This window comes from Cricetulus griseus, chromosome 4 (assembly GCF_003668045.3).
Source record: "Cricetulus griseus strain 17A/GY chromosome 4, alternate assembly CriGri-PICRH-1.0, whole genome shotgun sequence".
Taxonomy (NCBI): Eukaryota; Metazoa; Chordata; class Mammalia; order Rodentia; family Cricetidae; genus Cricetulus; species Cricetulus griseus.
Window position 1 is genome coordinate 225,913,434 of NC_048597.1, and position 15,888 is coordinate 225,929,321.

Consider the following 15,888-nt stretch of genomic DNA (forward strand, 5'->3'; position numbering starts at 1 on the left):
GGGCTCATGGTGAGATGTCCACAAACCTCCTTCCTGGAGACTGTATCCTAACTTCGATGGTCACAAACTGTGCGGGTTGGTGTTAACTGTCAACTTGGCACAATCACTGTGTAAGGATTCCCTTGGTCAGATTAGCCTTTGGATATGTCTTTGATTGTCGATTGTTGTGGGAAGATCTAGCCCACTGTGGGCACACCATTCCCTGGGCAGAGCATCCTGAACTGTGTACGATGGGAGAAGGCTACATGAATGCATCCACGTCCCTGCTCTTGATTAGGGGTGTGGTGTTTGAAGTCCCTACCTTGACTTCCCTTAATGATGGAGTGTAACCCAAAAGAGTCACTTCCCATGTATACAGCTCACCCCACATTGTTGTACATGCCTCCATACAGAGGGGGGGTCTCTACCACAAACAGAATGGGGCAGGTAGCATGAGTCTGTAGAATGTAGAATGTCTGTAGAATGATGTGTAGCTCGGGGCAGGCAAGCCAACCGCTAAGTGGCTTGTACTGACCACACCGTCCCTTTATTCTCCCGTTCCCACACAGTGGAAACATGGAGCGCTCCGAGGCCCTGCATGACAACGCTCTCACTCTGACAGTGCCCCTGGTGCACGAAGTGGACACATCCATCACTGGGTAAGCGTCAGGACACAAGGTGCCCTGAAATGCAAAGTTATGCTGCTCCCAATTTTCATGTGTGGTAGCCAAGAACAAATGGCCACCTCCCTGCCTGCCAGCCCTGGAAAGCAGGAAGAAAATTTACATGAGGTGACCCATACCCACCTCCCATCTGCTTTTTATTTGGTCAGCCCCAGCTACCCAGACACATAGTTGGCAACTCGGGATGTGAGATGAGAAGTTTAGAGCCCACAATTTCTCAGAACATTCTGTGTGTCTTTATATGTACCCGTTCCTAGCACACCCATCCCTGACACACACAATCACTCCAGAATGCTGTCTAGTGGCAGGCACTGTGGTTATGGATCAAAGTATCAGCCAAAAGCTGCAAGGCCAGAGGTTGCAGTCAGGTGTTCCTCAAACCCCAGCTCATAGGAAGGCTGCCCTCCTGATTAGTTCCATCGTCAGTTCTGGCTTCTTATATTTCTGTTACCTCCTTGAGCACAGACAGAAACAGCTCTCCCTCACATCTGTGGTGGTCTGGAATGGACAGGCAGCCATCACAATAGCAAAGCCGACCAGTCCAGGTGAAGTCCACGGCCAGTCAGTGCCCCTGGTTTTGTTGGAAAGCAGGGCTCTTGACTGTGGACTATGGGGTCGTGAAGTGACGTGAGTCAGCTTCCAGCCAGAACCCAAGCTTAGAAAAATGAGAACCCGGTTCCTGTCTCCGGCTTCTGCAAACAGATTGCATACTTCTCTGATAGCAGAGAGGCAGGGGTGGGAGGGGGGGTCACACAATCCGTTTAGATCAAATGGGAACTCAATGAATCCTTAACCCAAATGCGAGCTGAACTTCCTGAAAGTTCAGGTTCTCACGTCTCAGTTTTCAGGGCTTCTGGATCTAAGCCTTGGTCCAGAAGGGAGATGCTGCTCCATGGAGGGAGGGCCTTCCCAGCAGTAGCTGGACTCTGGGGGAGCCAGCAGAGGGAGGAGCCCGGCCTTCTTGTTTGGCATTCCATAGTGTGGCCTTAGACATGAGGCTCTGGCGGGTGCATTTGCAAAATGGCGTGTGTTGCCTGTGCTCATAGCTTTGTCTTTAACCATATGGCTTATGTACCCAGCCTGACTAAGGGATAGTACAAAATGCCTAGAACCAGACCTTGTCCTTGGGGATGAAGTTACAAACATCTCGAGCACACACACACACACACTCCATCATGTTGTCAAGGCCTTAGGAGACCTGGCTGTGAGGTATTAACAGCCCCCCACCCCAGAAACCATCAGTTAAACCGATGAATTGAGCTCTGGTCTTTGCAGGGATGGGGAGTGGAGTGAGTTTAAATGAACCGGTTCTTGCCTTTTGGCAGTGGTTGGAACCCTCGCTGTTAGTACTTAAAGTATTTGCCATGGCAATAGAGAGTGGGGATGAGGCCCACAAGGCCTCACGCTGTTGTACTGAGAGACTCTGGGCATCTAGAATCCACCGTTAAGGGGCATCAGTCTGACCTCTGTTGTTTGGGACTGTTTATTCACGAGGGCAATGTGAAAAGCATTCTCACCAAGTGAAGTCACCTCTTAGAAGACCATGGTGTAAAACGTAGAAGGTCATGCCACCATTGAATTTATTCCCCTTTGAATACCTATTTCTTTTTAATGTTTTAATACATTTATTGTGTGTGTGTGTGTGTGTGTGTGTGTGTGTGTGTGTGTGTGTGTGTGTGTGTGCAGGCATGTGTGTATGTGTGTGTGCAGGCGTGTGTGAGCATGCATACACAGGCACCGTGTTACATGTGGAAGTCAGAGGACAACTGGGAGGCGGGGTGTCTTGGTCTCTCCTTTCGCTACGTGGGTTCCAGGGACCGAACTCAGGTCATCAGGCTTTCTGACAAGCTCCTTTACCCCCTCAGCTATCTTGCAAGCCCCTAAAATACCCAATTTATAATAAGCATGGAAGTCTGACAGATATAAATATAAATTAAGCCGGGCGTTGGTGGTGCACACCTTTAGTCCCAGCACTCGGGAGGCAGAGGCAGGCAGATCTCTGTGAGTTCAAGACCAGCCTGGTCTCCAGAGTAAGTGCCAGGATAGGCTCCAAAGCCACAGAGAAACCCTGTAAACCAATAAATAAATAAAATTGTGCTTAAAATGAATTTGTTACAGTTTTGGTTGCCAAATACATAACTTACTTACATTTATTTCTTGAAAGCTTGTTATCAGTGTACTTCACAGAAATTCCCTTGAAATGACAAACAAAATTTTTATAATCAAGGTTTTGTGGTAGGTTTTTTGTTTTGTTTCTGTAACTTTTGATTTTTAAAACCTGTTTTAGGAACATAATTAGGAGATTACCTGGGGAGATGGCTCAGTCAATGAAGTGCTTACAAAATAAAAGCATGGGGATCTGAGTTTAGATCCCCAGCACCCATGTAAGAAGCCAGGGGGAGCCATGAGCATCCATAACCCCAGCACAGGCACATTGTTCAGTGAGTGTCTCTGTCTCAGAAAATAAGATGAGAGAGAAGGAGGACATCTGATGTTGACCTCTGACCTCTATACCTATGTGTTCACACACAAGAACAAACAGATACATAAATACAAAGAAATGTAGTCTCCGTACATAACGTTTATGTAACTTATTAGTGTGGCCTAAGAAATGTCCATTAGGAAGCCATGGGCTAGCTGTGTAGCCCAGCAGTGACCTAGGGGCCTGACCTCAGATGGAATGACAGATTTCATGCTTTCCTCTTTCAGAATTGTGTCCCCAACGTCCTTTGTGTATGGTGAGTCTGTGGATGCATCCAACTTCCGTCAACTGCAGGACCAGGAGTGTCGTTTCCAAACCCTCAACATAACTCTCCAGGTACCCGCCCACCGACGCCTGCCTGGTGAAGGCCAGCTTTTCTCTTATTTTCTTTCTGGAAGGAACTGTTGCAGTCTTTTTATGGATTGGGGTATTGTGGGGACAGATACAGATCGAGAGAGAGAGAGAGAGAGAGAGAGAGAGAGAGAGAGAGAGAACTACAAACCTGCAGAGCTGTGTGCTTTTCAGGATTTAGAACAGCCACACCAAACAACAGTGGTTCTCTGCCTCCCCAAGGCTGCTACCCTTCACTACAGCTCCTCATACTGTGGTGACCCCAACCATCATTTCATTTCATTGCTACCTCATAACTATAATTTAGCTGCTGCTATGAACTGTAATGTAAACATCTGATATGCAGGATGTCTGCGATGTGATGCCTGTGGGGGTTGCAACCCTCACAGATTGAGAACTACTGCCAGGGAACAGGAGCTTTGTCAAACTTGTATTTGCCATACTCCCCCACCCTAAGAGCTTTGGGAGAGCCTCCAGGGACTCAGCAGGTCCCTTTCCTCCAGGACTTCATGGTGACTTGGTTGAAGGCTTTCCCCTGCCTGCCCATCCATCCCCCTGTATGGGAGAATGGCCCCCCTGTGTGATAGTCACTAACCGTGGCCAGATAACGATTTTCCTTTTCTGTGGCTCCTCCTAAGTGGACGTAAAGGATAACAAATAACGATGTGGTGAGAGCCCCAAGGATGAAGCTAAGCATCTGGGGGTTCACAGAAAATAATCTTCCTTCACCCAGAGTGTCCCAAAACCAAGATGGGTAACATATGTTTCCAGCTTAGAGGGGAGGCGTCCCTGACTAGCTAAGCCCACTGTCACCCCTGCCCTTGATTTACGGAGGAGACCAGGAAAGAGAGTTCAGGGTTCACTGTGGAGACTGCAGAGTGGCAGCTGTAATCGCGCCTCCAGGTTCCTCTCAGAGTCCATTTATTGTTCCCCTTTGTGCCTCTCAGCTGGATAGGAAACAAACACCAGGTAGATTTATTTTATTTTCGTGATTTACATCCTCTCTTCTCTCGAAATACAGGATGCAGACAAGAGAATTATTTAGAAAGGTTCAAATGACCCAGACAGTGTCATAAAAAAAAAGCATGAAGACTAAAAAAGGCAAGAGGAATGCTAACTACATAAAATACCAGATTTATGGCAGATACCGAATATCAGTGCCTATTTAGAGGATAGAAGAAAAGGGTTGATGGATGTGTCAGTGGATGGATGGATGGACAGATGGACAAATAGATGGACGGATGAATGGAAGGAAGGATGGATGGATGGATGGATGGATGGATGGATGGATGGATGGATGGATGGACAGATGGTTGGGTGTATGGACAGATGGACAAGTGGATGGATGGATGGATGGATGGATGGATGGATGGATGGATGGATGGGTGGGTGGATGGATGGATTCTAAGGGCATGCAGCTTATTCTTCCAGTTGGTTCTCTGAGGGTTTTTGTAAGGAGAACTTGAAGTTTGGTGTCTAGGAACATAGCTTATTTCATATGTGACCTAAAGAGAAGAATCCAGCTGAAGACTGTGGCCCTGGAGAATGAATGATTGACATGGCCATTAGATAAAACACTGGTGAACTGTAAGCTGGGGCCTGAGGAAACCTCAGCTGTCAGTCCCAAGTGCGAGGCAGTGGACTGGATCTGAGAGTGGTCAGTGAGCTGTGGAATGAGACCTTCCCACATTAGCAAAGACTTCCTGGAACCTTATCTACTGACTCATTTTTCTGGTACAACCATTGTGATCACAGCTGTCTGCCGGAAGGTCACTCAGATTGGTAGTGATAATGACTAGGAGTTGGGGCTGGTATGGGGAGAGGGGAGGAATCTTTTGAGCGTTTCCTTATTCCAGCAGTATCACTCCTGCAGCAGAAACCAGGCTGCCCCAAGGAAGGGTCTTTCTGTGTCTTTTATTAGTAGGTCTGTCATTCAACAAGATACATAGGAGCTAAAAGGCTCCACTGCAGATATAGCTGGGAGAAAGCAGAAATTCTGTCTGGGTGGCTTTTGGTACTTTGTGGGTAGTTTTCCTGTCAGAGACACGGAAGTCCGTTGACTGTTAATAGAGATTGGTTTGTGGTTTGGTTTGGCTTCATTTGGTTTGACTTTCCCATCAGGAGTCCAAATGCTTCCCTCACCTGAAGAATTATGAAGAAATGCATTGCCGATGTCACACGCAAACCTTTACACAGACACAGGTGTTAATACGTTGGCACCGCAAGCTGCTGTTGCTTCAGTTCATTAGTTTTGTTTTTTTACACAGAATCTTCTATGCAGCCATGTCTAGCCTGGAACTCGCAGAGATCCACCTGCCTCTGCCTTGTGAGTGCTGAGGTTAGAGGCGTGTGCCATGCCTGGCTGCTTTTTTGAGACCAGATCTCACTGTGTGACCTAGGTTAAGCCTAGAACTGGTAATTCTCCTGCCTCTGCCTCCTAAGTTCTGGGAAGATAATGTTAACAGTAAGTCTGGTGATACAAGCTGCCTTTGACAAGTAAAGGAGTGTGAGCAAACCCGTCTTCCCTTACACCCACCCCTCCATGCCCTCAGTGAGATTCCCAAGTGTGGCAAGAGGAGTCTCTGCAATTCTGAGCTCTTGCGTTTTTCTTGAAATGAGTTGTTTCCAGTGTGGCTGGATGCTCTTTCCTCTTCTTGTGGTAAATGTTGTTCTTTGGGAATCAAACTTTGACAACAGTCTCTCATCCAGTCTTACTTTAAAAAAAAAAAAAAAAATCTGTCCTCTGAAGCAGAACTGTGAAAAAGAACTAAGGAGCTGGCTGCCTAAGGGCAAGCTGGCTACAGATAGTGCTCACTCCCTCAGTGTGTGAATGCACAGTCTGGGTTGGTTTTGTTCATTGTTGGTTCTACCTCTGTGGCCTCAGCCTCGGAGATGCTCAGAGTCCCTGGATTGAGTTTCTCATCCCCAGGCTGCCAGGCAGGTTTCATGCCTTTGTCTCTTTCTTTGTCTCTCTTTGTCTCTCCCTCTTTGTCTCTCTCTTTGTCTCTCTCTCTGTCTGTCTCTCTTTGTCTCTCTTTCTCTCTTTGTCTCCCTCCCACTCATCTCATTCTCATCTCTTTTTTCAGTTGATTAAAGTCATAGCTTAGTGTGGTAGTGCATGCTTGCAGTCCTAGCCTTTGGGAGACAGTGCAGGAGGATTGTGAATTCAATGACAGGTTGGCCCACATAGTGAGTTTGAAGGCAAACTGAGCTTTCATAGAGAGATCCTTTCCCAAAACAAGCATGGGTCTCCCGACTTGTCTCCAAAGTACATCTCTGCTCACAGCCTGTTTGCTTAGTTAGTCATATGTTCACTGGGGTGGCACTTGTAATTTCCTCAGGGAACATTTCCTCTGCATTCACAGTTTTATCAAATGGTGCAAGAGACCCACCCATTGGAGCTCTTGGGTAGCCAGGTACCTTGTCAGTTGTGACAATCTTATGGAAGGAATCTTCTCTTGAGCAATAGATCACAACAGTGGGTTCAAGCAGTCAGTAAATGTGTGTCAGAAGAAACTCTGCAGTCCAGTCTTGGTTACTCTGTTACAGCATGTGGGTTCCAGCCCCTCTTGTGATCGTTATAATGTTCCCACCTGAGTAATAAATTCTCTATATCACCTGGGCAACCATTAATCTATGGTCCATTCTTACAAATATACCCATTTTCTAAATTCCTCCTTGTACTCTGTTTCTGCCCTGGGTTTAATTTGCAGTCTTCTTTGTCACCTCACCCTTGATGGTCTCTTTGTGGCTCTTTCTTTCCCCTCCTTGCTTGGCTTTGAGATGGAGATAAAGATGGTAGAGAAGGGAAGGGGATCAAGTGTGACAGGGTCAGACATCGAGCTCAAGAAGAGATACACAGATGTCATCAAACTGTGCCAGCAGAATGACCCTGTCAGCACATGCCCCAACCCTTGGTAGGAATCAGATCACTTCATTTAGGGACAGCCCTGTAGTCACTGAAGGTCATCATTATCTCAAACTGAAAAGAAAAAGAGTTTGGACCAGGTCACTGGAGCTCAGAGATTACTCCTGGGCATGGAATCTCCTGGGAAATGTAGGTATACCCCCTTTCAGACCAACTGCAGAAGAAACTCTTTGTGTGACTTTCCCTAAACCACCCACCTGTGTATCTAAGCCAGCTCCTTAGATAGCCCCATAGATAGTTCTGATGTCATTCTAAAGTGTAAGAAACCCTGGACCTTTTTTTAAAATATATATCTGAGTTCCCATCAACTATCCTCTGTGAATAAATTTCTAGGTATGTAAAGTTAAATATTTTTTTAGCAAGAAGAGGATAAGGAAATGCTCAATTTGTTACAACTCCCCAATTATTTAGTATTTCATTTCAATTAAAGTTAAATCCAAATGATGTAGTTCTATTTCAATTAAAAGCATATCTTTAAAAAAAATAAAGTCATGTCCTAGATCCAAGCTGTAAAGCTTCTGTGTTTGGTTCAGAGCCCTTCAGGCACAGAGGCATGACATGACATGAAGGACCCTTGTCTTACTGACACTTGCTGTGTGCTCCAACCCACAGGTCTACAACACAGGCCCGAGCACCCTTCCTGGGGCATCTGTCAGCATCTCCTTCCCCAGCCGGCTGTCACCTGGTGGCGCAGAGATGTTTCAGGTCCAGGAGATGGTGGTGAGTCCTCTGTTTGTGTCCTACATTGGTTTCAGCTTTGAGCTGCCTGTTTGACATTTGTGTTCCGCACCCTGGCATCTACTCACAAGACCCAGGAAAGTCTAACTGACTTCACACTTTGGAGGTACACCAGGGGAAGCCCAAAGAAAGACATGAATTTCTGTGTTGAGACAATTTAGTTGATGCCATAAGACCTTGGAAGGGATGAGGAGGGGATGGCTATAAATTCATCTCCCAGGATGACTTCCGGTACTTCTGGGAACTCCCAAAGGCTATCTGCAGCCCCATGCATGTGAATGCCTTTCTCTGAAAAGAGCCTCTGTGAAGCTTCTCAAAAGAATACCCACACCCAGGGATTAAAGATCGGTGGATAAGATACGTGTATGATCCTGTGCAAACTACGAGGCCACCTGGCCCTATGTCAGCTGAGGCTGACTTTGTCACCAGGAACACTTGATAAGCCATGTGTGGCCATTGCTACCCACTTGCTTAACGCGTACTCCTTGGCTCCCAGGGTCTTCGCCCAGCTTCCTCTTTCCCATTGACTTTGATCTTGTCTCCCCAACTTCCAAAGGGCTCGGGCCTCCTTTATTCTGCACTCCTGCCCTGGGGCTAAGCCAGACTCGTGGATCAAAATCAGCCTATGCTGATGACACCACCAATTTCTGTCCAGCCCAGATCCTGTCCTGGAATTCCAGGGTTTACCAGCCCCTACTGCAGTGCCTCACAGACGTCTCAGTGCGCGCTTCTCTGGCCTGTTGCTCCTCTTATATAGGTACCAGCGTTCAGTCCCAGAACCTGCATTCTGGTGACTTCGTTTAACCCCAGTCACCCACAAAAGGCCCCACCTTTAAGCACCATTGTGACATTAAAAAGGGAAATTAAGCGCCAGTGTGACTTTTAGAGAGAGCAAACTGCATTCACACTGGCCTGTTGAGATAATCTCAGCAAGCAGCCACTCTGTTCTCCAGAGCCAGGGTCAAAAGCCTTGGGTCATCGAATTCAGCACATAAGCAAACCTAACATATGCTCCTTCATAAAATCCCGGTGTTAGCAATGTTTGCACCTTTGCTTCCAAAGCACTGGGCTAAACACTGCCATCTGTCACTCAGATTGTGGTAGTGGCCCCCTCGATAGTGTCCCTGTCTCTGCCCTGTCTCCCATAGTCCATCCTTGGTTAGGGACTGACACACCTCTGTGTAAAACCTCCCCGAAGCTTTCTCCTCCCTGTAGCTTCTTCTAGGAGCTCTGCTGTCCCCCAGGCTCTATTGCCTGTCACTTGTCCCCACCTCCTCCTGCCCAGTCTCCTTTACTCCAGCTCCTCGCTGGTTGCATACAGTCTCCCATCCCATCCCACCTCCAGAATTGAGCCTGCATCTTCCTTCCTCAGGGATGGCCTTTCCCCAGACATCCCCATGGCCTCCTCCCCCAGGCACATCAGACGTCACCTTATCACCGAGTCCCTCCTGCAGCCTCTATCTTAACCCTCCTCATCCCTCGTCCCTGCTAACATTCTGCCTTGTCACCCAGCTGACACCTGTTTTCTTATTAGGCCACTTAAGCTGCCTCGCACCTGTTCCCTTCAACATAGGACGGGGATTTCTGTTTGTGTGTGAACGGCCCTCTCTCTCTCTCTGGGACCTAGTGCAGTGCTCAGACGATAATATAGATGTTCAGAAGATATCTGTGGACCTTGAGAACAAGTCCACCTTCTGAAGCAGTTATTAACCCTGTAAGTGAGTTCAGGGGACACACTGAACACAAGCTCAACAGAATCCCTTTGCCCAGTGACTTGACTTTTGGCTGTTAAAGAGATGGTTTCATCCCCTGGGAGATGGAATATGAAGCAATCACCTCTCTCTGGGTCCCTGGGAAGGGTGGAGGCACAGAACCTAAGGGAGCTACCACACAGGAAAACACATGCAGGCTGGCTGAGAGGTCAGGAAAGCATGGGAGAGACAGGCCACCAGCCAGAGAGATGCTCGTTCCATACATGGTTTGTAAATCAGGGCAGCAAGCCCATGGTCTGTGACACGATTAGACCTAGAGTTGAAAGGACACTGCCCACAGGGTGGAGGTTTGGGAAGCCTTGTGCGATGCAGTCATGGTTTCTGGCATTGGCATCCTTTGGGGTCACATGGGCCTGAGACTAAAACCACGTGAGAGTTAAGTGTGGAGCTTTCCCTGGACCCTGGGCTGCCTGCTGAGTTGCTTGTTTGCCTCAAACTGGTCCATGTGTGTCCTGTGCTATGTCCTTGTCTGTGGGACCTGCCAAACTGGCAGAAGACAGTCCCCGGCTGTTGTGTACTGATGGGTGATACTGTCTGACCTTAGCTTAAGCTTGGCAAAGTACTCGTTTCTGTCTTCTTGCTTTCTATTTTTAGTGTTGAGAATTGAACCCAGGGCCTTGTACATGCAAAGCGTCTGTTCTGCCACTGAACCATCCCTACCTCTCTCCTCAACCGTTATTAACATAGCAACCAGTGCCCTGTCTTGTCCCCAGTATCTGGAAGAATCGTGTTCTCGTGTGGCACACAATTCTGTAAGAGCTGCTCACATGAACATCTACAGTGTTATAATGAGACACAAACCTTACTCGGTGAGTGGAAGTACCCATGGACCAAATCAGAGCACTAAGTCACTTGGACGACGTAGGCATCTCAGAAACACATGTATTCTTTTTCCTCTTTACTGGTCTACCACCTATAGAGACGTGTGAGGTTTTCCCAGGGGCTTTCAGAGTGACTTGTCTGTGAGTGGAACTGGTGACCCTGAAACTCCCAAGAAGAAAAAGGAGCTGGATGCATTCTAGGTTTTGAGTCGTCAGAACCAAACCCTTAGGTTTTTCAAAACAATATTTAGGGTGTGGTCAGTCACAAAATTCCCAGAGGCCATAAGCATCAGCATGAGAGAGGAAAGCAAATTCCCAGACAGCAAGTGTTGAGGCACTGTGTTCCTATGGAGAGTCCTCACTGGATGACTGAGTGACGCTGCAGAGATGGGCAAGGATCCCAGACACTTGTCTCAGAGGCCTGACACTCACCCTTGGTCTTAGGGCCCATGTTTTCTGGAAGTGAAGGTAGAGACTGGTCCCATCCCCCTCTTGCTCTGTGATCTGACACCACTCAATCACTGGATTGGGTGTGACTGGCTACATGGTCTCAGATCACTAGGTCAGGTGTGACTGGCTACATGGTGTCAGATCACTAGGTCAGATGTGACTGGTTACATGGTGTCAGATCACTAGGTCAGGTGTGACTGGCTACATGGTGTCAGATCACTAGGTCAGGTGTGACTGGCTACATGGTGTCAGATCACTGGATCAGGTGTGACTGGCTAAAATCCTGACTTTCCTCCCACATCCTTCTGGGACGTGGAATGGAATTGGGATTTCACTCAGGGGACCTAGGTAGTGTCCTAGTTTCCTTTCTGTTGCTGTGATAAAACACTCTGACCAAAAGCAACTTGGGTAAGCAAAGTGTTGGTTTGGCTCATACTTCCAGGTCACAGTCCATCACTGAGGGAAATCAGGACAGGAAGTCAAGCAAGGACCCCTAAATAGAGACCATGGAGAAATGCTGCTGGCTGGCTCGCTCCAGCTGGCTGGTTCATACTTAGCTAGCTTTCCACAGTTCCATGGAATGGTGCCACCCACCGTGGGCCAGAACCTCTTATGTCAATTACTAATGGCAGTCCCCTTAGACTGCCAATCCCCCAGTTGAGACCCCCTTCTCAGATGACTCTAGGCTGCATCTGGTTGACAGGCAAAGCAATGAGGGCAGTTGGCTTAGTGCTCATCACACTTGCTCCTCTTTGACCCGTTGTCAAAACCTCCAAAACCCTGTGTGCTCTCTGGAAGAGGATATGGAGAAGGGACAGGAGAAAGGGGGAAAGGTGGAAGTTGTATAAAAACCATTTAGCAAACATTGTAAAGACAGCTGGCTGTCCATTTGGGAAGAAATCACCTGTATGATGCAGACAAATGCTATATGGTTGCTTTTTCTTTTCTTTTTTTGTAATCATGAAAAGTACTGAATATTTTCTAAGGCAGTGACAAATCCAGAGGGAAAGGTTGACAGATATGGCAGTCACTTCCCTGCTGCTGTGATAAAATGGCCAAAGACAACTTAAGGAAGAGAAGCTTATGGTTTCAGTGACCATAATGACAGGGGGGGCAGGGCAGCAGGTAAGGTGAGCAGCAGGGCATCAGGCAGAGCACCAAGCAGGGCAGCAGGAAGGGAGCAGGCAAGGGAGCAGACAGGGGAGCAGGAAGCTGACATATCACATCTTTAACTGCAAACACTAAGTAGAGAGAGAGCCGAGAGTAGGGCAAGGTTATGAACTGGCTAAGCCAGCACTTCCTCCAACAATCTGCTCCTCTTTCCCAAACAGCGCCACCAACAGAGAGCTAAGTGCTCAAGTACCCCAACCTATGGGAGACATTTCTCATACCATCACAGATGTAAATCTATAAAAATATTAACCCTTTGTAGCTTCAAAATACTTCATAAAGCCCAGATGTATTTGGTGGAAAGATATTTGCAGCATAGTTAATAGGGAAGTGATATATTATTTATTTTTCAAAATAACAAGGAAAAAGCCAAAAATCATACAATGGGTGGGGGTAGGCAGAAAATTCACAGGAGAAGTTTAAGTGGCAAATAAGTGTGGTCTTCCTTCCTTGAATTCAGAGCATCGCAAGCTAAAAATGAGATTTTAATCTTTGAATTGACAAAGATCAAAAGACTTGAGACATTGTTGGCTCAGGTGAAGAATAATGGATGTGCCTACAGGTTAAAAAAAAAAAAAACTGTCAGATATGAGCCCTGACAGCCCCCCTCCCCCATTCAGGAGTCTGTTCCAAGGGACTATAATCTACTCAGCTAAAAGTTTGCCTTTCTAAGAGCAGATATGGATTACCATGGCCTCAGCATTCCATAGGCTCTTCTGTTCTCGCAAAGTGAATGGTAACTCCATCTCCTCCATTTGGGTTCTAGAAGGGAGCTACTAAGAGTCAAGACAGTAATACTAAAATCATATGTTTAGAACATATCGAAAGTTGGGGAGATGGCAAAGCGGGCAAAGTTATTGTCATGCAAGCATGACATGAACCTGAGTTCATCCCTGGTGTCCAAATAGAAGCCAGTGCAGCAGCACATATCTTATCCTGTACTAGGGGCGAGGACTCAGGGGGGTCTCTGGGACCAGCATGGAAGCCAGTGTTGACAATTAGTAAGCTCACAGTTGAGGGAGAGACCCTGCCTAAAACATTAGGTAGACAGCAATAGAGGAAGTTGCTTTTCTGTTGCTTTGATCAACAATTTGACAAGAAGCAATGCCCAGAAAGAAAGTCCTGTTTGGCTCACACTTCCAAGCTACAGGCTATTATTGCAGGGACGTCAAGGCAGGAACTTAAGTCATTGTGTCGAGAACAGAGAGAGAATAAACACATGCTCACTGCTTGGGCTTAGAGTCATCTGGCTTTCTTCACTTTTGTGAGTCCAGGGTCCAGCCAGCCAGGAAACTGTGCTGTCCACAGTCAGGATGGGTCTTTCACCTCAATTAATTAAGAAAATACCTGATCTAGAAAATTCCTCACCGGGACTTTCTTGCCAGGAGAACCTAGGCTTCTTCTAGAAGAGTCTAAACTGACAATTAAAGCTAACCAGAACAGTACCCAAAGTCAACCTCTGGCTTCCACATGCACACTCAAGTGCACACACACACACAGAGAGAGAGAGAGGGGGGGGGAGAGAGAGAGAGAGAGAGGAGTCAGAGAAATGAACGTATCACAGAGAAATGCAGTTCAGAGCCACTGTATCGAGCTCTATATATACCAGAACAAGTTCCTCTGATTACATCACTCGGTGAGGAAGTAAAGGCACAGAAAAGAGCTAAAGGGACACCCAAGGTCTGAGTTCATAAGAACCTGTGTTGGTATTCCCTTTTGACTACTGGACTGCACAGACACCTGCAAGGCCTCATGACGTCATTCTGTCTGTCAGGCGTGATGTCCCCAGCTGCACTGACACCATCTAGAAGACAGACCTGTAGAAATGCAGACTCAGGGCTGCGTCTGAACTTGTGACTCCAAGTCTACACTGGACAAGACCCTCGCCTTGTTCACGTGTGCATCCCCGTTTGAGAATCCCGGTCCACAGTGTGCTATTTCTAATACTCGTCCATTTCCCTGGCTGTCACAGTGATGACAGCTGAATTAGGCTGTCAAGAAAATATTTTTTTTTATGCCATGTGTCCTTCCATTCAACAAGTACTTTACACGCAGCACGTGTCAGGGGCTGGGTTACTACAGAGAATAAAGGATGGAGCTGTAATCATTGCTTGCCCTCCTCTAGCTTACCTTCTGGGAGGGGAAGACAAACATAAGGAAAGCCCACATCATGTCTCTTGGTGCCGAGTGCTGTGGAGAAAAATTAAGGCGGCGGAGGATGGCCAGGGAGGATGGGCAGCAAGGTCTCTCCTGTCGGGTGGGTGACTCAGCAACCCTGGGAGGAGGTGTAGTGAGGTCTTTCTGCATGGTGGCCTTGCCATGTCTGTGGGGTGGTCTCTGCCTCGTCCTGACTTGGTTTGATTTTCTCTTTGAGAGTGCCAGCCCCAACCCCTCAAGGCCTGACATGGCATTCAGAAGTCTATGTGTGTGGGGAGTTCTCTATCACCCTGTGAGTTACTCATTTCTCTGGCAGTGGCTGTTGACAGTGACACTGGTGTTTAAAATGATGTTTTTCACGTGAGAGCCATCCTGGGTTTTACGATTTAGCTATGCTTGAATGCTAATTGCAACAAGAAGTCTCCTGGCAGGAGGCTTCCTGAAGGCTCAGGTTCAGCTTGCACACAGGCCAGGCCTGGCGCTTTCAAACAGCCCAGCAGATAACCCAAATCAAACCTGACGGCTCACATTTCTATTCTGATTCCCACGACTGTACCCCATCATGAACTCATGCCGCCTCCCCCACCCGCCCCCACTCAGCCTTCTTCGGGAGGAATTCAGTGACTTGCCCTGTGCCAGACTTGCTCTCTAGGTGAGAGGTCCCTCTAGGGAGAAGCCCAGGCTTAGAGTCCCCATCCCCAGCAGTGAGAGAGTAGCCTTGGAGAGCATATGATGTAGCCCTCTATCTTTGGGCAGAATGGAGTCAAGACGTCTTTTCAGTACAACAGAAACATTTGCAGCTAGTTCTCTGCTAAGTCAGCTGAACATCACTCAAATCCACTGTTCTGACTAGCTCCATCTCTCCTGCTCTCCTTTCCCTCCTGACTTTCCTTAGCTAAAATGGAAAACACTCGCTTTATCCCCTCTCTTAGAGGGGTTGAGCTATTGCCTAATCATTCTTCACCAGTCTTTTCAAAGGAAAAAAAAAAGATTAGAGTTATTTTCTTTCTTTCCTATCCTAGGGCACTGTCTTGATTTTCTCCATGGGCTCCAAAGATAAAAATAAAAATTCAAAACTAAGCAACATAGACTGCTTTTTATTCCATCTCTCCTCGCCACGAGCCATCATTGCTCCAAGGGTGAGCAGCAGCTTTGCAGCTGGAGAGCTTCACCCAGGTTCCCAGTCCTGACTGCTTCTTTGTGTGACTCTGAGACATGTGAGGTCTTTATAAAAAGATCAGAAAGGAGAGTTCAGTGATAGACCCTCATCATTCCAGCTCTGGGGAGGCAGAGACAGGAAGAGCCCTGAAGCTTGCTGGCCAGCCAGTCTAATTGGAAGGTTCCAGATTTAGTGAGC

The 15,888-nt window shown here is 47.4% G+C and overlaps 1 protein-coding gene across 1 annotated transcript in view; it reads left to right on the forward strand.

Moving 5' to 3' along the window:
- The window catches only part of Itga9 (integrin subunit alpha 9), a 295,174-nt gene that overhangs the window by 233,640 nt on the left and 45,646 nt on the right, over window positions 1-15,888 (forward strand). The window contains exons 21-23 of the mRNA XM_027415345.2: window positions 549-638; window positions 3,372-3,480; window positions 8,036-8,143. Of these exons, the coding sequence (XP_027271146.1) occupies window positions 549-638; window positions 3,372-3,480; window positions 8,036-8,143 (307 nt within the window). The remainder of the gene's footprint in view (window positions 1-548; window positions 639-3,371; window positions 3,481-8,035; window positions 8,144-15,888) is intronic.